General features: G+C 41.3%; 2 protein-coding genes and 2 non-coding genes across 24 annotated transcripts in view; all 4 read left to right on the top strand.

Annotated features, from left to right (window-relative positions):
* Positions 1–10,131: 10,131 nt before the first annotated feature.
* Positions 10,132–13,795, top strand: nifk (nucleolar protein interacting with the FHA domain of MKI67). Its single transcript, XM_024389667.2, has 6 exons — positions 10,132–10,360; positions 10,686–10,814; positions 11,966–12,074; positions 12,237–12,448; positions 12,602–12,664; positions 13,040–13,795. The coding sequence occupies exons 1-6, from the start codon at positions 10,241–10,243 to the stop codon at positions 13,295–13,297; spliced, it is 891 nt and encodes a 296-aa protein (XP_024245435.1). The 5' UTR covers positions 10,132–10,240; the 3' UTR covers positions 13,298–13,795.
* LOC112225695 lies at positions 10,952–11,079 on the top strand. The gene has a single exon (XR_002949640.1). It is a non-coding gene; the product is annotated as a small nucleolar RNA ACA64 (small nucleolar RNA).
* LOC112225696 lies at positions 12,755–12,879 on the top strand. Its single transcript, XR_002949641.1, has one exon. It is a non-coding gene; the product is annotated as a small nucleolar RNA ACA64 (small nucleolar RNA).
* Positions 13,796–13,847: 52 nt separating the features above from the next.
* The window catches only part of LOC112224858 (CLIP-associating protein 1-like), a 126,497-nt gene continuing 114,726 nt past the window's right edge, over positions 13,848–25,618 (top strand). For 8 of the 21 annotated variants that reach the window (XM_042306570.1, XM_042306569.1, XM_042306573.1 and 5 more), the window contains exons 1-2: positions 13,848–14,054; positions 16,824–17,527. In XM_042306570.1, coding sequence (XP_042162504.1) covers positions 17,333–17,527 — 195 coding nt within the window. In that variant the 5' untranslated portion in view covers positions 13,848–14,054; positions 16,824–17,332. Of the gene's footprint in view, positions 14,055–14,076; positions 14,502–16,823; positions 17,528–23,282; positions 23,374–25,618 lie in introns of those variants that run through there. The other 13 variants (XM_042306553.1, XM_042306554.1, XM_042306558.1 and 10 more) reach the window with 3 other exon arrangements.

The following is a 25,618-nucleotide window of genomic DNA, read 5'->3' as shown; positions in this document are numbered from 1 at the left end:
AACATGACATGACATACATGATATCTCTACCGGTACCGCCCTGTATATAGTCTTGCTATTGTATTTTACTGCTGCTCTTTAATTACTTGTTACTTTTATTTCTTATTCCTTACATTTTTTTTTACTGCGTTGTTGGTTAGGTGCTCGCAAGAAAACATTTCACTGTAAGGTAGCTGTTGTACCTGTTGTATTCGGCGCATGTGACTAATAACATTTGATTTGATATTGAAATTGTACAGGCCAAGTAAAAAAAAAGAACATCTACATCATGTTATCACTGGTTGTTCTTCAATAAATCAATGTCTTAGCTGGCAAACCACTGAATGATTCTATTGAGTATTTCTTCAATTGAGGGACGTGGATGTCCTTCACCAATTAGCAGTGGTGTAAAGTACCCTGACACCCAAAAGCACTCGTTACATTTTGAATGCTTAGCAGGACATCATTTTTTTCCAAATTACACACTTATCAAGAGAACATCCCTGGTCATCCCAACTGCCTTTGATCTGGCAGACTCACTAAACACATGCTTCGTTTGTTTATTATGTCATCAGTCTGCATTGATACTTAAGTATATTTAAAACCAAATACTTTTAGACTTTTACTCAAGTACTATTTTACTGGGTGACTTTTACTTGAGTAATTTTCTATTTATGGTATCTTTTATTTGTACTTAAATATGACTATTGGGTACTTTTCCCACCACTGCTCACAACCCACTTCTCTGCAACTTCTACTGTGTAAGAAAGTCCATTGGTACATTTTTCTAAGTAAAGTGGAAAAAGACTAATTACATTTGACATTTTAGTCATTTAGCAGATGCTCTTATCCAGAACGACTTACAGGAGCAATTGGGGTTTTGTGCCTTGCTCAAGGGCACATTGAATAGATGGGGAACTGACCAATTGTCAAAAGTTGGGGTGTTGAGGTACTGTCTCACTTCCTCTGATACTTTGAGGGAACTGTGGGGAACATAAAATGACTATTCTGTTATTTTCCTATGAACAAAAATAATCTCAGTTGCAACGCTACTATTCAAGCAATGTAGTCTGGATAAGAGTGACATGAGCCTAAGATTCTATTCATTTGATATCACACTGTCTCTATTGACAGAGGGTGTAAAAAGTAAACCTGCCTCATCTGCAGGAACTTTTCCTGTACATGTTCACACTCCTCTCTGGTCTTGCACAGGGTTATCTTGTGGTTGAAAGGAGAGGACTTGTGTGTTCTTCAGACAGCTCTTTGAACAGTCCAAGCCAGCTGAGATGTTCAACACTTTGTAGGGAGACGGATACAGTCGGCTAGGTGGAGAACACGGTGAATTTACATACTGGGAAATGAATCAGCCTTTTCATAAAATTAATCAAATTGAAGCTGTGCAGCATCAAAAACACAACCTACCTCAAGTTTCTCCCGTAATGACTTCTTTCTCTTTATCTCATACAATGTTGCAGGAGTCACACCAGCCTCAATCAGGATCTTGTTCTCCAAGCCCTGCAGTCTGGGGTACAGAACATATGGCCCTACTGACTTACAAAGCTTCCTCACATGGGCAGACAGTTTCAGAACTGGCCCCAACCTTGTGAATGGTTGATTCTATATATTTGCTATATTCTTTATTCTATATTACAGTACCAGTCAAACATTTGGACACACCTACTAATTTAAGGGTTGTTCTTTATTTTTACTTGTTTTCTACATTTTAGAATAATAGTGAAGACATCAAAACTATGAAATAACACATGGAATAATGTAGTAACCAAAAAAGTGTTAAATCAAAATATGTTTTATATTTGAGATTCTTCAACGTAGCCACCGTTTGCCTTGATGACAGCTTTGCACACTCTTGACATTCTCTCAACCAGCTTCACCTGGAATGCTTTTCCAATGGTCTTGAAGAAATTCCCACATATGCTGAGCACTTGTTAGCTGCTTTTCCTTCACTCTTCACTAAAAATAAAGAAAAACCCTTGAATGTGTAGATGTGTCCAAACTTTTGACTGGTACTGTATATGTTCTTTACCTTTTCTCCATGGAGGAGAGGTCAAATCATAGTGCCACAGCAAGCTCCACACCTGTACACAATTGATTAAAATACCAAAGTCAATATACACAGTATACAGTACAGGCCCTTATGAAACAAACAAGAGTTACTGTCAACCAAATCGCTCTGGTGCCATAGCACAGAATACCTAACATCTCACTGTTGCAGTCAGCAGCCACCACCTCTAGCTTATAGCAGGAGTTAGGACTGGTGGGCTCCAGGCACGGGGAGATGTTGATGACGTTGCCCTAAGGGTTGTACAGCTTCAGAATGTCGTGGGGTCCCGCCTCAGCTGCCGAACGGAACAGATCTGGAAAGTAACAAACTTCAATCAATACTAGTTTGTCTGAGTTGGGTTTTGCAATCAAACACACAATCAGACACACACACGCACTGCCCAGTGCTCTCTTCACAGCAGGTGAACAAAACACAAGCCTTTGATGTACTCAGCATCTAGGCCAAGCTTTTGGCAATGATTTTCATACACACATAAGAGTAAATATTCTTGCCAGGGTGTCACGACCTGGGGCCTGTTGCACAAAACTAGGATAAGGGATTAAGCCAGGATATCTTGGTGATCCTGGCTCAATTGATCCGTAATCCGGTTGCACTAAAGATGGATAGGGGGCAGGAGGATATGTTATGGTATAAATTACCATGGAGATTTATTCTGTGGAGCTAGCCTGCTCCAGACCAGGCTAAATTCCAGGATCGATTTAATCTCATCCCTAATGTCAGTCAGCAGTCACCACAAATGGAAACCAATAGTTATTTCACTGCTCACTATACATTGTTATCAATATAACTAGACCCACTGTTATTATTTAAACGTTTGTGATCATTAATTTCAATGATTTTGGATAAAAAATGATTTTTAGATGATGTTGCTATCATTAGATAATTTACAGTTTCCCATAGACTATAAAGCTATATATAAAATGATAGAATATTAGGGCCACAGAGGGAAAAAAAACACAAGTCATAATATTGTAACCAGTTGTTTTAAAGGAGGACAGTTGTTAAAATGACAGATGTGGGGCATTTCGTGAAATTGTACTTCAGTATGGTTTCATAAACAAAGACATGCTGATGTGCCAGAATATTAAGTATCACATTGTCATAAGTATCAAAACTGTAAAAACAATATGTAGCTTTTCTGCAGAAAGAACCAGCCTCATAAATTTATGACTTTATCCTTTTTCTTCAGTGTGGCCCTAGTACTCTGTCATATAAACAAATACACATTCCATATGAATATAAAAACACAATGTGTAACATTATGTTCCTTTATTGAATAAGGACAAAACAAAGCAGGTAAACCATCAGCTCCTTTCGAAACTGAAGTCACAGTGACTCTACAAGATGGAAAGCACAGAATCCAAGCATATTATACAAAATGATACATACACATTCAAAGGTCTGTATATAACACACCCTGCATGTCTGCACACTAAAATAAATGCAGGACAAATCCATACACATCAACTGAACAGACAAATGAATGGATGCAGTAGCCTCCCTGCAGCCTTGTATTACACACAGTATACCGCACAAACATCATAAGAGGCCAAATTCGTCAAAAAACGAACCCAAAAAACCCCAAATTCCTCTGCCACCGCAGGACATATTTAACCAAAATTGAAAGCACACATACTAACTAAAATAATTCAACACATATTGGTCCCTCAGCAGCCGACCACTGTCGTCATCAGGGAAGATTGCCGGATTGTCCCAGTCCATGGCTGGTGGCACTCTGGGGGCCCTCTCCTTCCTCAGGCAGGCCACATTGTGGAGGACAGCACAAGCCACAGTAATATCACATGCCCTAACAGGGCTGACCCTTAATTTGTGAAGGCAGTGAAAGCGTGCCTTCAGGAGGCCAAAGGTCATTTCAACTCTGGCCCTGGTCCTGGCATGGGCATGGTTGTAGGCCTGCTGTGCTTCCTGGGGGTCTGTGAAAGGTGTCAGGAGAAAAGGCTGGCAGCCATACCCCCTGTCTCCCAGCAACACACCAGAGAATTCACCTGTCAACACAAAATCTCATCATTACTACCTCATAAACACAGTGATATTCTTGACACAGCCATGATGGTTATAAATAGGGGTTGTGTGGCTTACCTTGTGATAGGCACTGATAGATTTCAGAGGCCCGAAAGATTCTGGAGTCATGGACTGAGCCAGGCCATTTTGCCACAACATTGCTGATCACACAGTCAGCATTGCAGACCATCTGAAATCATAAGATGAGGAATATTACACCAATCAATGCACATCACTGGCAATGCAGAGTGTTCGTCAATGGACAATATCAAAAAGTTATGTTCACCTGAACATTAATGCTGTGAAAGGATTTCCTATTCACAAAATCGGCCTCATGGGCACCTGAGGGGCTTTTATCCTTATGTGTGTGCAGTCCACTGCACCAATGACATTGGGGAAACCTGTCACACAAAGTAATGAGTATCCTACTATGTGTTAACAGTTGTCCTGTAATTTGTAGATCCTCTTACCTGCAATCCTATAGAACTCCTCTTTGATGTCACAGAGTCTTCTGTGGCCAGGGAAGGAGATGAAGACATCTGCTAATGCTTTGATAGCCAGACACACACTCCTTATTGTGCGGCAAATTGTGGCCTTGTTCAGCTGTTCTGCATCCCCCACTGAGTACAGGAAGGCTCCACTAGCAAAAAAGCGCAAGGCCACACAAACCATTTGCTCCACACTCAGTGCATGGCTCCGTGCAGTGCGGTGCTTAATCCTGGGACCCAGTAGTCTGCATAGATACCTGATGCCATCTGCAGAAAACCTGTATCTTTCATATAGATGGTCATCAGGGAAGGCCAGTGGGTCCAACCGGTCCCTGAAGACCCTTTCTCGCCTGAAGGCTCTCCTCAGCACAAGTGCTTCTTCATCCACCACATCTCGCACGAATGGGCATGCCATTGTCAGAGCAGAAAGGAACACACAATTTTGGGCCTTCATATAGGCTAGTGGCCACACCTGGTGCTGGGGGGTGGGCAAAAGAGGGCGATGCCTTATAACGATGACTTGGTTGTACTGATTGCTGGGAAAATAAAAAAACCTTAGAAAGATGCCACCGTCCTGTGTGCTCACAATAAGAGCTCATATGTCATGGCTCACTTGACTTTACGAGAATATACCTAATTTTTATTTTGAGCTGTGTCATCTTCTTGGAGCTGGGGGAGGAAAGAAAAATAATGATTAATACATTTGTGTTACAGTTAGCATACAGTGTACATTGAAGGCATATCTCACCTCCCTCTCAAGTTTTTTTATTTCAAGGTCCAGTTTCCTAATTGTCCTCTTTTTATTTCGAACTCCAGTGCAAGATTTTCCATCTTTTTCTTCTTGTACTGAATGTCTATGTCTGCCAGTTCTATTTGGCGCCGGAGGTGGTTGCCATACAACTTTCTGATAGCTTGTGAGCTCTGTGAACACAATACAATTAGCGCAGCTGGAATTTGGCAGGATGTGGTGTCCTTTTATTAATACGCACTATGTTGCCAGGCTGGTTTTCCCACTGTATAGCATCTGGGTCCTGTAAAAGAAATTAGATTTTTTGATTTTGATGAGGACTCCTCACCATTGTAGAGTAAATAGTACTTTCAGTCTTAACATGATACCTCATGCCTTCTGGAATCCAGAGAGATGGTCTCCTCCTCATCATCGTCTCCATCATGTGCTGTTGCTGCTGCACTGGGGCCTTCACCCTATCACATTTAATCGGATTCATATTGAAGCTAGTAGACAAGACATGCCAGGCCTACAGTATGCCTTTGATGGAGTACTCACTGGATCAGCATCGTCTGGTGCTTGTGCTGGTGGCTCTAACAGGAACACAGTGCTGCCAGACACTGCAAGGCAATAGGTAAACCAAAGTCAGACAGTCCAAATTGATTCAATATGAATGTGGTTGTATCCCATGTAGAGATGGAAGGACATACCTTGAATGAAGCGGGTGGCATCTTGGGAGGAACCTATGCTCGTCTCTTTCCCCCAGGGATCCCCTCTAAGACGGGCCTGCCTTTATTTAGCTCCAAGGCCATGTCCTCTGCTGGGGTAAGGTCAGCCTTTGGTGACCCACCACCCGTGCCTTGTCTGTGGGTATTCTTTTTCACTGCTAAAACAGTACAGACAATGTGTGAGCAGGCACCTTCTGGGTACAATATATGCTTGTGCTTTGTTAAATATTAGTCAGGGACCATACCATTCTGCAGAATGTTCTTGTATTTGATTTTGACCTGCTGCCATGTCCGTTTTGGCCCGTTCATGTTTAATCTACACACACACACACACACGAGTCACACTGCAAAAATTACTTGGTATTTTTGTCTTGTTTTCAGTAAAAATATCAAAAAATTTATCATAGCTTTATACAGTGTGATGGAGTTACTTTACACAATTTCACTCATATCTGCAGTGCATTTCAATAAAAAATTTAACCGTTTCATAATTACAGTACAACTGCATTTTTGGAGATGTGAATTAAATATTTGAATTGTAATTGTGATGTTTCAGCGGAGCGGTGAGTGTGTAATTGTGCACTACTTACGCATTCAGGCGGTCTGCAATACTTTGCCACGCTTTTTCTCTTTGCTTTATCACTGTGGCGGTGTTGCCTTTCTTCTTAATTATATATTTTACCTCCTCGTATGCCTCCATGAGGATTTGTGCTTCCGACGGGAAAAGTACGCGGCTCTAGTTGCCATGGTAAATCAGTTCATCTGTGATCTGTGGCGGGGTCTATTTGAGTGAGCCGTGAGCGCGCACCTATCCAGGATTGGTTTCACCTGGCTTAATGAATCCGTGTCTGCTCATCCTGGCTTGGTCTTTGTGCAACCAATTAAGCCTGGACGCACATGTTTTGGCTTCATTGAGCTCAGCTGAGTCATTTATCCCGGATGTCTTAATTCTACTTTTGTGCAACAGGCCCCTGGCCATAGAGAGGCTTTTCTTCTCTATGGTTTTTTTTTCTATGTTCTTTTTTCTATGTTTTTGTATTTTTGTTTTGGCCGGGTATGGTTCTCAATCAGGGACAGCTGTCTGTTGTTGTCTCTGATTGAGAACCATACTTCTCCTCTTTCCCAATGGGTTTTGTGACAGTTGTTTTCTGTTTTGTGGGCACCTTGCAGAACTGTTTTTTTTTTTTGTTCAAACGTTTTGTATTTATTAAACATATGATGAATACTTACCCTGTTGCACCTTGGTCCTCTTCTCCTTCTCCCAATGACATTCGTTACACAGGGGCAGTTCTGTAAAGGGGTTATCTAAAGCTATCACTCACACTGTGTTTAAATAGATGGCGAAAACATATTCCCAAGGAAGAACAGGGAGAAGAAAATAAGAGGGGAAAATTAGAACGGGAAAAAAATCCTATGTTGTTTGTGAGCTCCAAAGATATTTGTCAGCACTCAAATCTAGCCAGTAGGCAGAAGCTTTGAAAGAAAATGAATGATCATTACATTAGAATCTATTAGATGCATTTCATTATATTTTATCATTCAATTACAGCCCTTCATGCCTGCACTCTTTAAAAAAAAGTGTTATTCAGAACCTTAAAGGGTTCTTTGACTCCCATTGGAGAAACCTTTGAAGAACCCTTGTTGGTGGCAGGTAGAGCCCTTTTGGTTCCAGAAAGAACTCTTTTGGGTTCCATGTAGAACCCTTTTTTACAGAGGGTTCTACGTGGAATCCAAAAGGGTTCTACCTGGACCCTTTTGGAACCCTTTTTTTCTAAGAGTGTGCCATTGGTACTGGTTGGAAAATAATATTGTTAATATGTTATGTATTCATTTATTTGAAGGGACTTTCAGTAAATCCCCTTCCCTCATTTAGGAAAAGGCTATATGAATACACCTGACATGCAAACCGATATCTAATTTCAGAAAAGTTTAGATTTAGGGTCAGGGTTAACAGTTTGGTTACGGTTAGGGATTATGTAAGTGTCAGTTTTAGATTTTGGTTCGTTTTTTTGCAGGTCAGCAGTGTCCTTATGAGCTCTTCCACCTCAGAGAAACAATGGTGAGAGACCTCCCCTCTTAACTGTGATGTATTGTAGCTCTCGCCATAACCCTCACATTGATACATTCACATCTCTAGACTCCGTTCTAAAGATGCCATATGCACACCATATGTTAGCTTTGACAAAAATGCCGTAAGTGCAGAGTGTTGATTTTAGCTGCGCCTGCGTCTCACTGTCTGTAGGTTCTAACCTGTTAGTGCATGCTTGACGCTTCATCTCTCTCTCTATCGATACAGACTTTCTGCTTATTTTTCAATGGATCTCTCTATTTGAGGACATGGATTGAATGTGTTTGCCTCTCCTGATGGACTGCAGTTACGTAACTCTTTTAGGTCTCATAGGCTGCGATTACACAGGCATCCGAATTCTGATACTTTGCCCAATCATTGGTCAGATCAGATCTTTTGCCAATAATTGGGCAAAAGATCAGAATTGGGCTTCCTGTGTAAACACAGACACAGTGCTTTACTTGAGTTCTGATCCACCGTTTGCTCTGGTAGAGAAGCAATGGAAGATCTCTGTGCTTTTAACCTTTCTCTCTCTGTACTTTTTATTTCTGAGATTTTGAGATGTTTCTCATATCAGAGTTATTGTAATACTTGGTGTAAATTGCAATCTACATCGTCTATAGTTTTAAGCAGGCTGTAAAGGTAATGCATTTTGATGTTGCATTTAAGAAAACACACTGGATATGATCAAAAACTAAATTATGTTCCGAACAACAAAATATGACTTATACTAGATTTCAAAGATAATTAAATAATAAGGTGATATTATTTGAATTGCCTACCTTTGACATCCTGGGTAGGTCAATCCATTGAAAACTCTGCCTGCTCTAGGAAACTCTGCCTGCTCTAGGAAACTCTGCCTGCTTCCTTCCTATTTTCTTATGACAACAGTTGTTATCCAGTGGTGTAAAAAGTCATACTTGAGTTAAAGTAAAGATACCTTTATAGAAAATGACTACTTGAGTAAAAGTCTAAAAGTATTTGGTTTAAAATATACTTAAATATCAAAAGTAAAAGTATAAATACTTTCAAATTCATTATATTAAGCAAACCAGATGGAACCACTTTCTTGTTTTTTTAATTTACGGAAAGCCAGGGGCACACTCCAACACTCAGACATAATTTACAAACAAAGCATTTCGGTTTAGTGAGTCCGCCAGATCAGAGGCAGTAGGCATGACCAGGGATGTTCGGTTGACAAGTGCTTGAATTAGACTATTTTCGTGTCCTGCTAAGAATTCAAAATGTAAGTAGTATTTTTGGTTGTCAAGGAAAATGTATCGAGTAAAAAGTACAATATTTTCTTTAGGTATGTAGTGAAGTGGACTGGAACGAATTCCAAAAATCGCTGAAGTTGGAGACTTTTATCTCCCTCACCAACTTCAAACATCTGCTATCTGAGCAGCTAACGATCGCTGCAGCTGAACATAGTCTATCGGTAAATAGCCCACCCAATTTTACCTACCTCATTCCCATACTGTTTATATTTATTTACTTTTCTGCTCTTTTGCACACCAGTATCTCTACCTGTACATGACCATCTGATCATTTATCACTCCAGTGTTAATCTGCAAAATTGTAATTATTCACCTACCTCCTCATGCCTTTTTGCACACAATGAATATAGACTCTTTTTTTCTACTGTGTTATTGACTTGTTAATTGTTTACTCCATGTGTAACTCTGTGTTGTCTGTTCACACTGCTATGCTTTATCTTGGCCAGGTCGCAGTTGTAAATGAGAATTTGTTCTCAACTAGCCTACCTGGTTAAATAAAGGTGAAAAAAAAGTAAAAGTTGTCAAAAATATAAATTGTAAAGTAAAGTACAGATATAAAAAAAACTACTTAAATAGTACTTTAAAGTATTTCTACTTAAGTACTTTACACCACTGCTCTTGTCATAATAAAATAAGAATAAATGTGTTTGTGGTTCCAATCAAGAGATGCCTTGCTATCCCTCCGGCCCATAGGTGACGCTGTTTAGAAATAAGGACAACTGTAGTTGACTCAACTAACTCGTCGTTGAGTGTAGTCACGTGGGTTACTGGGCGGAAGAGAAGAAAACGTGGTCATTTTGGGATCGGAACGTCGTGTGTTCTCTCTCGCGAATAGTTTTACTTCTGTTAAAATAATAAAATAACTGTCATGACAGAAACAAAGGCACCGGCGGCCACTAAGCCGACTAAAGCTTTACTTGCTTTGAACCCTAAAGAGGAGGCTGAATTCAAGAAGAAAGTCCAGGAGGTGAAGAAGCGACCCAACAAGGTTAGTTTTCCCAAACGCATGCCACTCTGCCAGTGGCCTGAAAGCTAACTACAATCCACATGTGGAACTTGGAATCTAGCTAGACTGCTACAATTAAATAATAATCCTCGTTTATTTTAAAAAATTGACTTGTTAGTTCATCCAACCATTTGATTTCTTAGATTGTTTCATCAAGCGATGTGCTGCTAGTAACTAACTTGCTAACTCTTTTTTTATTTATTTATTAACTTGCTAGCTAACGTTAGCTATCAAACTCGGACAGAGTATTGATGTTCTTAGTCAATTTTTGATTATGCTTTGACACATTTTACTCATTTTTCTACAGGGACACCAAATAAGTCCAGGAGTGATTTATGTTGGCCACCTTCCCACTGGCTTGTTTGAACCTCAGCTCAAATCCTACTTTGAACAGTTTGGAAAAGTCGTCAGGTTACGACTGGCCAGGAGTAAAAAGGTATCTTCGATCAGTGATCTTATGAATAAGATGGTGGATATTTCCAGCCTACTTACTTGTCAAGTCAAACATGTAATTTCTATTTTGACAAACATACTTTCACATGCGTATCACTTGATTCATCACAGGTTTATGGCACCGTCTGAAAATTACCTCAGGTGTACCAGTTGCCTGGGGTGAGATAACAGTGCCTACAGTATTGTGGTACGTTAAGCTTATTGCCTGCTCTGTATAGCAGTGTGATTAAACCCATGTGCCCACACTAACTTACTGTACAACCACTCATGCATAACTATATATCATTAATGGCAAGTGAACATGGATATAATTAGTGTTTTATGGTAAAACCTAAATAATACATGATATGATAGCCATCAGGTTGAGGGTAACCCGTTCATAGACTCTAACTACCTTTAGCGCCTACTGAGGATAGTATTTTATGGCCAGAGGACCCTGATGCACGTTCTAAACTTTAAAACTCATTGGTTGTGGTAATGTTTTTAGAAACATAAAGAACACCTTTCATATCACCCAGAAATAATTGTCTAAAAACAGCAGGTTAACTTACTACACCTATAGATTAAGGGCTAGTTTTTCCACACAACCGTGTCTCTAGCATGTGCCGAACTCCTGTGCATGACTGGGGCGGACGTGTAGTTTGTCAACTGGAGGCGCACACAGCATATGGATCTAGTACTCTAAAACTGCTACAGTAAGCATATCTTTTTTTATATTGAACTTTCTTTCTCGCTGATATGAAAGATGAGGGTCACATGTTTCGAAAACCGCAAGTGTAACAGTATAGACTTTAAGCCCGTCCCCTCACCCCGACCTGGGCGCGAACCAGGGACGCTCTGCACACGTCAGTCACCCTCTAAGCATCGTTACCCATCGCTCCACAAAAGCCGCGGCCCTTGCAGAGCAAGGGGAACCACTACTTCAAGGTCTCAGAGCAAGTGACGTCACTTCACATCGGCTACACAAGCAATGATGGTCATTTCTAGAAGTTTAAACACAGCCTCAGAATTGTCGTTAACACACAGCCAACGGTGGCTTTATCGAACCGCAGAAGACCCCATGGATAAGAGGGGGTTTCGAGAGCTAGATTGAAGGGGGATCCATTGAAAAACATTTGACCTTTCTCCTCTCAGACAGGTGGGAGCAAAGGTTATGCATTTGTGGAGTTCGACTGCGATGATGTTGCCAAGATCGTGGCTGAGACCATGAACAACTACCTGATGGGCGAGAGATTGATCAAATGTAAGTTCTGAAGAAATAAGCTGCCCTTTTGCTCCTAATTTAAACCCAGAGTCATACGTTCAGGTCTAACGTTTGCCCCTTGCTCTTGATGTCTTGTAGTGTGTGTGTTTTGTGGGAGGAGAGAAGACAGATGCACTAATAAAGTTGTATTCTCTTCCACAGGTCACCTGGTCCCCGCTGAGAAGGTGCATGAGAAGCTGTTTGTGGGATCACAGAGAGAGTTTAAGAAGCCCAGGCAGCCTGCTGTGTCTCGCTATAACAAGAGACACACACCAGAGGAGGTCACAGAGATGACTGGAAGGCTACTGCGTAAAGAGTCCAAGCTCCGCAAGAGGCTGGCAGAGAAGGGAATTGACTATGACTTCCCAGGATTTGTAAGTTTTGCATTTGACTCAACGGTTCAATAGATGTTTCTTTGTGTGAAATTAAAGTTAAAAGTCACATTCACATTTTTAAAACAATTTGAACGTATTGAATTTGAACCTGCATTATTGACTTATATCCTAATCTATTGTAAACCCTTGAAGGCTTCCCAAGTGCCACAGAAGAAAAAGTTGGATGACACTGTGAATGCGTCCACATGTAGTGAGGTAAGGACAATTTAATCAGAAAACAACACGTTTTTGAATGACTACTTTGAACTACAGAATGCTTTGTTGTATATAGCTATGCTTTTTGGCACATTCTGAAACTTACCTCAGGTGTACCAGTTGTCTGGGGTGAGAACTGTGCCAACAGTATTGTGGTACGTTAAGCTTATTGCCTGCTCTGTATAGCAAGGTGATTAAACCCATGTAAATGAGTCTCGCACTCAGTAAGAATAATACCCACTCATTGACTTGTTATTATGCACAGTGAACATGTTCCCAACCATAGAGATACATCAATAGAGGCTGACCTCATAGAGACCCATAGCTCTGAAATTACCTGGGTATAACATCCTCTGTGTTGATGTTTCCCCTCAGGATGTCACCCCAGTGTGCACCCCCTCTGTCCTGGAGAGGAGGAGGTCCATGAAGATCAATGAAGATGACAGCGACGGTGAAATCATCATCAAGAATACACCAGCCCCCAAAAAGTCCAGAGGCAAAAGTGAAAGAGCAGAGTCAGATGACGAGTGCTCCTCAGAGGAGGAGACTGAGGAGTCCTCCTTCCTAGAAGGGGGAGAAGAGCCTTCGGAGGGTGATGTGGACCCCATTGTCAAGGGAGGAGGCGCTGATTGAACGAACGCCAACACCGACTTGAAGGACAATAACTTGTTATAATTGCCTTGTATGTAAAGCAGAGACATTTGTACATGGTGGTTGGTTGGTCCTCTATATAATTTCCCAGAGGAGAATGGCTAAAGAGCCAATGACTGTTGGCAGTTGAGGGTTAACTTACGAACCTGTATAGCGCCCCCTAAAGCCCCACAGCTATACCATAAGGTGGAATGACAAAGCAGAAAATGTACTTGTTATGTCTTTGGTGGCTCGTAAATGAGGCACACCTAATTGTAAATTTAACAAACTATGAGAAAACAACCATTCTCAGTAGTTGGGAGGGGTTGCATTTGACTGGAGCCATACAGACTAAAAATATTGAGTTATCATTATTTTTTGTCAGTATTAGCGACATGGACTCATGCGGATATTATCCACCTGCAGTAATTTTTGATTACGTTTATTTGTCACTGTGCTTTGGTATTTTGGGTTGTCAAAATAAATGGTCATGATCTGTAATACATATAAAAGCTTGACTTTGGGTTTGGATATCACATCATAATGCCATGACATCCGTCTATTCTATGTGAAAATATCTGTTTATGCCAGAAGATGTCGCTGAAGACTAGTGGCTTACGCCTCGGTCACACCGACAGGGTTCTTCATTGGTACAGCAGAAGTGCAGTAATTTCCAATGGAAAGCAGCGTCTGTGGTGCATATGTTGGATTTATCTGACGACGGCATCAATCTACGGCTTGACAAAAATTGTGGCAGAAGGTGACTTGAACTTTTGTTGCACACATCCAGATGTTGCACACTATTTTGCGCAGGCACTATTGGTGTGATCAAGGCGTTACTAGCTTGACAGGTTCAGAGCAACAGGACATGAGTCGCTTGGGTGGCTCTTGCACCATTGCGCCTCCCTTCACATAAACTACTGAGTTGCTGTAGCACTCTTCAAATTTAGAAACGCTGCATTCACACAACTATTAGCCACATAAAGGGCGATTTAATCCGCTGAAGGAAATATATTTAGGAGAGAAGTAGTGAACAGAAATGTGCATTCGCTAATTTCCAAGCGCATCCCCACGTCAATACAATTCTTGTCCAGCAAACGGTATTCCGGGTGGCGACTGAGGTGCCTCGATGCTGCTCAATAGTCATAACCCGACAATATTTACAAAGACTTCAGAAATTTGCATTGCTCTTTCTGAGTATGGCATGGTAAGTAATAAGACAAACCGTTTCAAATGTATGCATGCTTTCATTCAGAATAGATTATCACGTTGTGTGAAGTAACGTTAGCTAACAGTAAGCTAGCTGTGTGTGGTGTTACATTTAACGTTAGCTAATCAATGAAAAAGGGCTAGTTCAAATAACATAGTGTATCTACTGTAACGCTTGACTCCGGTCCGTAGTTGCTACAATCGTTGTCAAAATATTCGGTTGTTTTTGAACGTGTTTCCATTTAACTGTCAGTCTCTTATAGGAATTAGTGGTATATTTTAACCAGACAGCGCTTGACTAAGCAATAACTGGCAAGCACATACGACTGCTGCTGTTGGCTAGCTGTCAGCCACAAGCAGATACAAAAGCTAGCTAACGTTAGATACAGTAAACTGTACAAGGCTACTTGTGCAATAATTCAAGCACACGGATGCTTGTCATAATTGTGTCTGTTTATTTATTGTAGGCAGGTGTTTTCAGTGTAAATACCAAAATAATGGTGCGTGACAAGTCTTGCTTGTGTTGTATGACTTCTTAGGTTGTGGGTCTGACAGTCTTTGTTTAAGTAATCCTCTGTGAGTTTGCTCTGTCTATTCATGCGATCAGACAGTCCCCACAAACTGAGAACCATGATAATACGGTCTTGGAACCATATAGCATGGTCCCAAGACTCCCATTGCATGATAACGACCATTGGAGTTAGCAAAACCACAGAGACTTTGGACCCGGGTATATCACCCATACATTTAACAGATATTTCATATAAAATTACCTACTTCATGGTTCTTAGTTTGTGGGTAATGTCAGACTTTCTGACAGTGCAAATCTTTGTCCCTTTAGCAGTTTGGCATGTCTGACCGAACTCTGACTACAGTTGTATTGCCCAGACACAGACAAATTCGACATACTTCTTAGGAGAATTATGCATTTCTTGCTGGCAGGTCACATCATACACAAACAAAGCCGATTTGATATGACGTGTCAACATTGCAGTAGGGCATTTCCACGTAAAGGACCCATGAGAAGCAACATCTGAAGTTCATAGGAGCATGTCAAATGAGTATTTCATTTTTTATTTTATTTTTTAAATAAAGGTGTATATATACATTTTCCATCCTAAAAATTAGGAATAAACAAAGGCTTTAATTTCTAGTCATATACGTAAAGCTTAATCAAGAGCAGTGATACTATCAACAGTAGTGTGCGGCTTTCTTATTTTTTCTCATCTTATTGAACTGTTACCATCCACTTGCAAAAAAAGATAGCTCAGATATGCGAGTGCCTTTTTGAATTTTAGTCAAACAGATAGAAAAGAGGTTTTAGACAACATCTATCAGAAAAAGTCTTAAGGTATTAGACATGCATCACCACACAGTAATGTTGAAGTAAAGACCCTGTCAACTAATATCAACACTTCTCTATAGTAAAAATAATAATAATATTTGCCTTCTGTCAGTTTAAGTATCATTAACTTGTGCATTGAAATTTCGTTCGAAAAAAACAAATTGCTAACAGAATTACTGCAGTAGAATTGGCTACAATGGGAAATCATAGTAGTCACAAACCACAGTTGGGTTACCTGCTAGTTTCCTCCCTTCCACTGGCATACTGTTATGTTCAGCTCATAACTTTTCTTTCTCTATCTGTCATCTGGTGGTCAAAGCAAGACTGTGAAAACAGTCTGGAAAACCCCTCCCTCTCCCTCTCTCTTTCTCTGCCACTCTCACTCTCTTTCTTCTCTCTCTCCAGTTAATGTCACCTCTCCCAGTTCTTAATGACACCTACCACCTACCCTCTTTCCATTTAAGTATCCTCCCCGACTGGGCACCGGACGTCCATGGACGTAGAAAACTGGTTGAAATCTGGTCGGACCGCCTTGGCCAGACCAAATCTGAACCACACATAGATGTCTATGTTTCACACATTTGTACAGTAGAGAACAGTAAAGAAAAGTACAGCACAGCAGTGTAGCGAACACTATAGTACAGAAATGTACTGTACTGAACATATCTACTTCACTGTGCTGTACTGTGATGTACAAACTTGTGAAACATAGACGTCTATGATTGGTTCAGATTTGGTCTGGTGTGGACCTGGCCTTATTTGGGGGCAGGCTCTTTTGGCATACATTTTAAAATGAAAAATCTGAGTCTGTGTCCTTTATTGTGGAATTGCCCAGTAACACACCGGGCTTAGGGGCTCAAGTGAACTCTACATTGACCCAAGTTGCCATGGCGGCAGGTTATGTAAAATTTACAATTTGAAGACAGGAGGGTGGGATTGTGTTAACGGCCTTCCCTTTTCTATTCTTGACCCCAGGCCTTCCCGGGAACTAGGGACCACTAAGCTATGAAGCTCTTCCCTTCCAGACCTTCCCTGCTCTCCTTCTCCAGTTACTGTCACTTCATGAGCCTTACCCACTGCTGCTCTCACAACCATCATCTCTGCCCAGCCTGGTACTAACAGCGTGGCTCAGACTCACTTCAACACAAAGAAGAAAAAAAAGAGAGCGCGAGAGAAGAGAAGAAAACCCTCCGCAGCTGCCATCCAGACACACATGGTGCATAGCTGCCATTCCCCAGGCTCCCTCCATCCCCGTGGCCTGACCTCTAGCTAGCTCCTCGCACCCATCACACAGCCTAGCCCACGGCCTGCCCAAGGGATATAAATAGGCTACATCAATCCAGTGTGTGGAGCCTGTTCTTGTGTTGCCTTTTTTTCTAGGGCACACACGCCCGGTGGGGGACCCATTTGTTTTCGGCCTTCCCACTGCCTGGATCAGTGGAAGCTAGTGGTGGGACCGAAGAGGGAGAGACGAGGCCGAGACCATGGAGGTCAATATGGAGTACTGTCTGGCCCAGGTGGTGCAGAAAGACCTGGGGAGGAAGGTGCAGGTGGGACAGGAGCTCATAGATTACATCCTGGATAAGGATAGGTCCCAGGATCTGGAGCAAGACCAGACAGGTCTGGACAGGATGGTGGACAGCATCGCTACCACCTGGGTCAACTGTTCCAACTTCAAGGTAAGAGGGGTGAATATGCAGTCAGATAGCAGCTAGATAGCTGAGAGGCATAGATATATAAAGGGCTACATGAGAGTAGTTAGCTACTTGTTCTAATATTTCTATATTTCTTTTTTTTGATTTGTGTGTTGTTTTGTACTGTTGGAGCTAGGAACATAAGCATCTCGTTACACCCGCGATAACATCTGCAAAATATGTGTAAGCGACCAATATTTATTTTATTTTATTTACATGTCATCAGGGGTTAATGCAAAAAATATATATAATAATTACTGAAACGTAAAGCTGCAATATGTAACTTTTTCAGTGACCCCACAAAATTCAAATAGAAATGTGAGTTATAGAGCTGTCATTCTCATTGAAAGCAAGTCTAAAGCGGAAGAGCTGTTCTATGTGCAATATTTCTATGCTTCAGGTTTTTAAGTTGAGTCTTTGCTTCTTTTACTTAAAATACAGCTTAAAATACAATATTTTTGATTATGGAAAATATATTTCACAATGGTTTAGCTGGTACAATGATTCTCTTCATTATACTTGCTTGTTTTGTCACATAAAGTGAAATTAGGCAAACTTGATTAGAATTTTAGCAACCAGGAAATGGCAGAGCGATTTCTGCATAGTGCATCTTTAAGTCGATCTCAGATCGATTGTCTGCGTGGCCAAGTTAACCTCTGCTTTGATTTAAAAAAAGTTATGACCATGCTTTTGAGGGAAAAAGGATAATTTTGAAATTCCATTTTTCAATTGAAATGTTTTAATCCATATGATGGAAATCCGTCACAGTGACTGAGAACGAACTCTTCCATCATTCTTAAAGGTAGATATCAAAGCCACTCTGGAGATATATTGAGAGTGGTGAATGGGGATAGTGTTGTCAAGAGATGAAGAATATGAATTGGAAAGCTAGAACAAGGTGGAGAGGAGAGGGAGGCTTTACTCTGGGGCCAGACTGTCCAATATCCTTTTGGGGATTTGTCCTCTGGCTATTGTTGGGTTGGTAGACAGAGTAAACTAATGGCATTGATCTTGTGTTGGCATTCAAACATGTTGGTTTTCAGAGGTCAGAGGAAGTTTTCAATTTCATCCATGTTATTCAGTAGATAAACAACATAATCCTGCTTTTCAGATACGAATACAAAACATTTTTGGCGGGGAATGACACACTTATTGTCTTTAAGCTACAGATAGTTGGACTTGTGATGAATATGTATTGTGCTCTGAGAACCATAATGTTAGTGACATTAATGCTGATTTGAGGAAGCATCTTCGATAGGTGCCCTCATTAAAGGGATACTTCAGAATTTTGGCAGTGAACTCATAGGTACTATTTTTTTTGTCTCTGCATGCAGTTTGAAGGAAGTTGCTAACTAGCATTAGCGCAATTGCTATGTAGTGTTAGCGCAATGACCAGAAGTATATGGTAACTGCTAGCATTCTAGTAGAGGCCATAGACTTTCAGTCATTGCGCCAGCGCTAGTTAGCATTGGCTCTCAAAACTACCTCTAACTTCCCTCATACTGGATGCAGAGACATACAAATGGGACCCATGAGTTCATCTGACTCTGGGAAAGTAAATTGCTAAAATTCCAAAGTATCCCTTGAAGTTTAATGACATGAATCGACAAACCTGATTAAAACATTATTGTATTATGTGGCTGAGCTGACCCATAAGATATCCGTTCCAAAGCAGATCTTTACAGGGATACCAGTTCAAATTCTTTCCTCCTTACTAAGCATGTTTTATAGAGCATTAACTGGCCTATGTAATGTGCCTGAGACAAGCAGAAGAACTCCACTGAACAGAATGGCAATGAGGCCTTTCTTCCATCTACAAGGATCACTTTACCTGAATCCCGCTCAATGCTTTCACACTGACCTTACACCTTAACATAAACTTCATTGTTTTATTAAAAAAAAAATAGCTAAGATATTCATGTAAAAATTGAAGATTGTTAATAATTTGGAATTCTTCCTGGGGCATACAGGCCTATGACTTACAGAATCTAGCCCAATTGTGAGGACATCGGAAGTCCGATACGTCAGTGCTTCTATTCTATCCCATCTTTCTGTGTGGATATTTCCTTGCATTGTTTACGAAGCTGGTGATTTATTGTTGTGATACGCAGCTTATTGTATGCTGGTACCTTTTGAGATATCTATCTAGACAAAACCATACTTTCCCTGGCCTACATAGTTTAAAGTGTGTCTCAGACTTTTGTCGGCCCTGTTTTCCCTCCTTGCAGTCCCTGTGTTTAGCTGCCTTTGCCCCGGGGCTCAGGCCCTCTGAGCTGGTAAACTAAGGCTATGCGCTCCAGGCTCTTCCCTTCGCCTACTGTTTCTGGCACAGCTAGGAAGATGGTCATTAGGGCTGTGGCACATTATCAGTCGGTGGGCTATCTTACACCCAACACATGGAATTTGACTGCGGTCATGACTTGTGACTGCTGGTGTGGCGGTAATACGGTCACCATTACAGCCCTAATTAGGACCTGGGTGCTGTGTTGGTACAGAGAGCTAGAGAGACAGACAGAGAGAGAGGCTTTAGGCCTAATTATTTGAGCTGGCCTGATTACTGCTCAGCTGAAGGGGCTCCATGGGGGTTATGTGATGACAGAGTGAGAGGGGTTCAGGGATGGGGCTCCACAGGGCCGAAGAGGGTTGTCTTCACTTTTTGCTTGCAGCCCAGACTCTCCACAATCTCGTTTGTACCAATAGGCTTCTGACCTGGATCCTTCAGTGATGACACTAGTGCTCCGTTACAGGTCAAAGGGCTATGGTTCCAAAAGTCTTCCTCCTTTTCGCCACATCATTGTTTTTGTAAAATGTAGTATGTTTCTGAGTGCTTCTAAAAGCTTCATGTTGGTCACTGGTTAAATCAGGGTCAAGGGTCAGATGGGGCAGTTGGACCATTGACAGGAAAATTCTCCTCTGTCTACATTGTCTGGTAGTGTAATGATTCTCTGCTGTGACTGCAGGCAGGCCAGGCAGTGCCTAGACCTTGGAGCGGAGCGTGCCTGGACGCAGACTGCGGCTGATGGGCTGAGTAATGTGGAAAGTATTTGGGTAGAGAGAGAGAGAGAGAGAGAGAGAGAGAGAGAGAGAGAGAGAGTGTGTGTGGGGGGAGGGGACCACAGCTTTTCACTTTGAACACATTGACTGTGGTCTTCGTGGATTGTGATCCTCCTTGAAACCTTGAACTAGGACTATATCTGGTTCCGTCCTCACTACAGGTCTGTTGATTGTCTTCATTGAATGGCAAGAGATCATATGTAATGGAATGAACAAGTGGTACTATAGGCATACCCATTCCCCAACGGAACAATAGTGAATCTCTCCTCCTACTATTCTACATATAGGCCTGCCAACATAGTAACTGTCACTGCTCTACCTAAGCTGGTAATGGAGTGACGTGTGTGGAATTACTGTAGTAGTATTACTGTAGTATTACAGTAGTATTTAATCCTTCATTTGGCAGACTATCCCATTAAGACTTAGAGAGGACAGGGTGAGGGATAACAACATTGTACCATGTCTGTCCCCTCAGCTCACAGTGAACTTCATCTTGATTCATGCATATGCAACAAGGACATATAGTCTAACAACCGAGGGAGAGCTGTGATCAGTTTGGTAGTAGTTGACATTTCCTTTCTTACAGTGTTTTTTTCTGCTGCAGTCTCCTCCATACAAGGGTGTGTCTGTATTGACTCAGCAGCCTTGCCTCACTTCAACATCCCTAATATTCATTCATGTTGTTTATCTTTCCCTTTCAAGATGATACGATGCGTACAGTTGAAGTCGGATGTTTACATACATCTTAGCCAAATACATTTGAACTCAGTTTTTTCACAATTCCTGACATTTAATCCGAGTAAAAATTCCCCGTCTTAGGTCAGTTAGGATCACCACTTTATTTTAAGAATGTGAAATGTCAGAATAATAGTAGAGAATAATTTATTTCAGCTTTTATTTCTTTCTTCATATTCCCAGTGGGTCAGAAGTTTATATACAATCAATTAGTATTTGGTAGCATTGCCTTTAAATTGTTTAACTTGGGTCAAAGTTGGGTGAACTTTGGCCCATTCCTCCTGACAGAGCTGGTGTAACTGAGTCAGGTTTGTAGGCCTCCTTGCTCGCACCCGCTTTTTCAGTTCTGTCCACAATTTTTCTATAGGATTGAGGTCAGGGCTTTGTGATGGCAACTCCAATACTTTGACTTTGTTGTCCTTAAGCCATTTTACCACAACTTTGGGAGTATGCTTGGGGTCATTGTCCATTTGGAAGACTAATTTACGACCAAGCTTTAACTTCCTGACTGATGTCTTGAGATGTTGCTTCAATATATCCACATAATTGTCCTCGCTCATGATGCCATCTATTTTGTGAAATGCACCAGTCCCTCCTGCAGCAAAGCACCCCCACAACATGATGCTGCCACCCCCGTGCTTCATGGTTGGGATGGTGTTCTTCGGCTTGCAAGCCTCCCCCTTTTTCCTCCAAACATAATGATGGTCATTATGGCCAAACAGTTTATTTTTGTTTCATCAGACCAGAGGACATTTCTCCAAAAAGTACGATCTTTGTCCCCATGTGCAGTTGCAAACTGTAGTGTGGCTTTTTTATGGCAGTTTTGGAGCAGTGGCTTCTTCCTTGCTGAGCGGCCTTTCAGGTTATGTCGATACAGGACTCGTTTTACTGTGGATATAGATGCATTTCTACATGTTTCCTCCAGCATCTTCACAAGGTCCTTTTGCTGTTGTTCTGGGATTGATTTACACTTTTCACACCAAAGTACATTCATCTCTAGGAGACAGAACGCACCTCCTTCCTGAGCAGTATGACGGCTGTGTGGTCCCATGGTGTTTATACTTGCGTACTATTGTTTGTACAGATGAACGTGGTACCTTCAGGCATTTGGAAATTGCTCCCAAGGATGAACCAGACTTGTGGAGGTCTACAATTTTTTTTCTTATGTCTTGGCTGATTTCTTTTGATTTTCCCATGATGTCAAGCAAAGAGGCACTGAGTTTGAAGGTAGGCCAAGAAATTGTGAGTAAGTCACATAATCTGTCTGTAAACAATTGTTGGAAGTAGATGTCCTAACCGACTTGCCAAAACTATAGTTTGTTAACAACAAATGTGTGGAGTGGTTGAAAAACTAGTTTTAATGACTCCAACCTAAATGTATGTAAACTTCTGACTTCAACTGTATCTAGACATGGGTTCCAATATGATACAGGAACGTGAACAATGTGAACAATAGCATGAGATGAGATATTAAAAAGCACATTTTTCACTCAGACCCATGGCAAAAAGTGTAGAATTGCAGGAAATTAGCCTGAAAACTGTAATATTTTATCATAGCCTCATGATCAAATGTGTAGAATATTTTCAACACAATGTGAAGCAATGCATGAAGTTAGCTTTTAATAAAAGATATACGGTCGTCCGGCCGTGTAGATAACAATAATCTAGCAAATTACATAGGTTGTCATTCAACTAATAAAGCCTAATACCACGCAAGCCATTTGATCATTTAAATATGCTGAAGGTGCCGTGCAGATGTGCAAGATCAGGAACAGGCCGCCTAACTCGTGTTGGTCAGCGTGTGAAGCTGGGTACAGTCCACAGTTTGCCTAGGCTACTGATATTGCCTAGGTCAATGACTGTCAACACAGTTACCTGCAGTTCGTCACTGAACGATAGGACGTATCAGTTGAACCGGTGATTTCGTAACGTTTGAATCTATTCTCTGACCGATGCATGCTACATTTGGATCGGTTTGGTGTCCGCGGCCCGGTGCACTTGTATTTTACGCTTGTATTGGTACCTGATTCAGATGTTTATCGGTGAGTCGTTACTTCCCTAATTACCATGTAATTGTAGACCTAATGATAGTTTAGTGATCGAGGTGTGTCTCTCTGCTGTTGATAAAGATCAATCATCAAAGGGAACAGTATTACACTGTCATTATTCCAGCTAATCCTGAGGTTTATTCAGACAGATTACACTGTGTCTGTTGTCTGTACACTGTGGCCTGTCACAACATAGGCCTGTTTGCGGTACTGCGTGTTTATATTTGGCACAGTGCGTGCTGGCTCTGCTCTCCTGCTTGTCTGGCGCTGCAGTATTTCATTCCAAACTAAGGATCACGTCTTCTTCAGCAATCACCAACTGACCCTGCTAAGGATATTCTGCCCTGCTGCACTCCATCAAAACACGCTAATAATCTCCTCTACCAATCCCCACCAAACTCCTGTAGCCCTGTTTTATATCGCCTTTGTTACCCAAAGCAGCAGCTGACCTCTCACGCAGATTCAATAGTTCAGGAAAAAATTCCGAAGCTTAGCAAAAAATAAACCTGTGCTCTAGCCCTTGTCTCACATTTGACCCCTTCTAAATCTATGCAGGATAGGGCTACTGTCTGTGTTACTTCTCTCAGCCATCAATCTGCCACTCACACAATATAGCACACTGCAGCCCAGGGAAACCAAGTGAGCTGAGCGGTCTCTCTGACCAAATCAATGACCTCACAGAATCAGCTGTTTGATGAGGCTTGAAGAAATCAGTCAGACAACACTGCCTCAATGTCTCCACTCAGCCTCCCTACCTCTCATATCCTCCCCATGCCTCAGTGGAGGGTTCAGCCTGCCAATCTTTCTTTCTGTCTCAAATCTCTCTCTCTCTCACTCTCCTTCTCTGTCCCAGTCTTTCTCTCTCTCTGTCTGGTTCAGAAACACCTCAGCAGGAAGCCTGTCTCTCTCTGGATTTGGGCTGAAGTGTTGACTGTGAGTCAGTCTACACCGAGGCATAGAGCGCTGTGATACTGAGCTATACGAAATGCCTGCATGGGAAGACTATGGGCCCTGGTCAAAAGTAGTGCAATATATAAGGAATATGGTGCCATTTGTGACAAAGACCCTGGGTGTTTCTCAATATGCATACTACCGTGCTCCACATGCTCATGCTCTGAGTACGACATTCTCTTGAGTACGCTCTTGTGAGGACGAGAGTGTGGAGAATGCATAAAACTTTACATTTGAGAAGCACTCGCTCTCCCTCTACTGTATTACCTCACGCTTCACCTCATTCACTGAACGTTTTTCCAGCCATGACAATGGCAGCAATAGACAAAACAAGATATACACAAAGCAAACGTTTTACTTCATTACTATCAGCTAGCTATATGTGAAACGTAATAATGTAGCTAGCCAGATAGTTTAACAGGCAAACATGACCTAAAACTAATATTATGCAAGATGGATGTCAATTATTTGTGGGTAGCTACCTAACAGTTCTTTGTGGCTATTTGACTAGCTAACAGTATTAGCTAGCCAGTTAGCCGTATTGACTTATTACGGGCTTGCTATCTTCAGTACGTAGGCAGGTAAACATGCCAAAATTAACACAGCATATATTTATTAATGTATCAAGATAAAATATTGTAGTCAGGCAACATACTGTATGAGATGTGAAAAGGCAACATACTGTATGAGATGTGAAAAGGCAACATACTGTATGAGAAGTGAAAAGGCAACATTCTGTATGAGATGTGAATAGGCAACATACTGTATGAGAAGTGAAAAGGCAACATTCTGTATGAGATGTGAATAGGCAACATACTGTATGAGACGTGAATAGGCAACATACTGTATGAGACGTGAAAAGGCAACATACTGTATGAGATGTGAAAAGGCAACATACTGTATGAGATGTGAATAGGCAACATACTGTATGAGATGTGAATAGGCAACATACTGTATGAGATGTGAAAAGGCAACATTCTGTATGAGATGTGAATAGGCAACATACTGTATGAGATGTGAAAAGGCAACATACTGTATGAGATGTGAATAGGCAACATTCTGTATGAGATGTGAAAAGGCAACATTCTGTATGAGATGTGAATAGGCAACATACTGTATGAGATGTGAAAAGGCAACATACTGTATGAGACGTGAAAAGGCAACATACTGTATGAGATGTGAAAAGGCAACATACTGTATGAGATGTGAAAAGGCAACATTCTGTATGAGATGTGAAAAGGCAACATACTGTATGAGATGTGAAAAGGCAACATTCTGTATGAGATGT

The sequence above is a fragment of the Oncorhynchus tshawytscha genome, linkage group LG26 (assembly GCF_018296145.1).
Source record: "Oncorhynchus tshawytscha isolate Ot180627B linkage group LG26, Otsh_v2.0, whole genome shotgun sequence".
Taxonomy (NCBI): Eukaryota; Metazoa; Chordata; class Actinopteri; order Salmoniformes; family Salmonidae; genus Oncorhynchus; species Oncorhynchus tshawytscha.
Note: the sequence above shows the minus strand (reverse complement) of the source record. Positions and strands in the feature narration are given on the sequence as shown.

Coding starts and splice junctions, on each gene's coding strand:
- nifk (XM_024389667.2), top strand. CDS start 10,241: ATGACAGAAACAAAGGCACCGGCGGCCACTAAGCCGACTAAAGCTTTA. Junction 10,361..10,685: donor TGAAGAAGCGACCCAACAAG/GTTAGTTTTCCC, acceptor ATTTTTCTACAG/GGACACCAAATAAGTCCAGG. Junction 12,449..12,601: donor ACTATGACTTCCCAGGATTT/GTAAGTTTTGCA, acceptor AAACCCTTGAAG/GCTTCCCAAGTGCCACAGAA.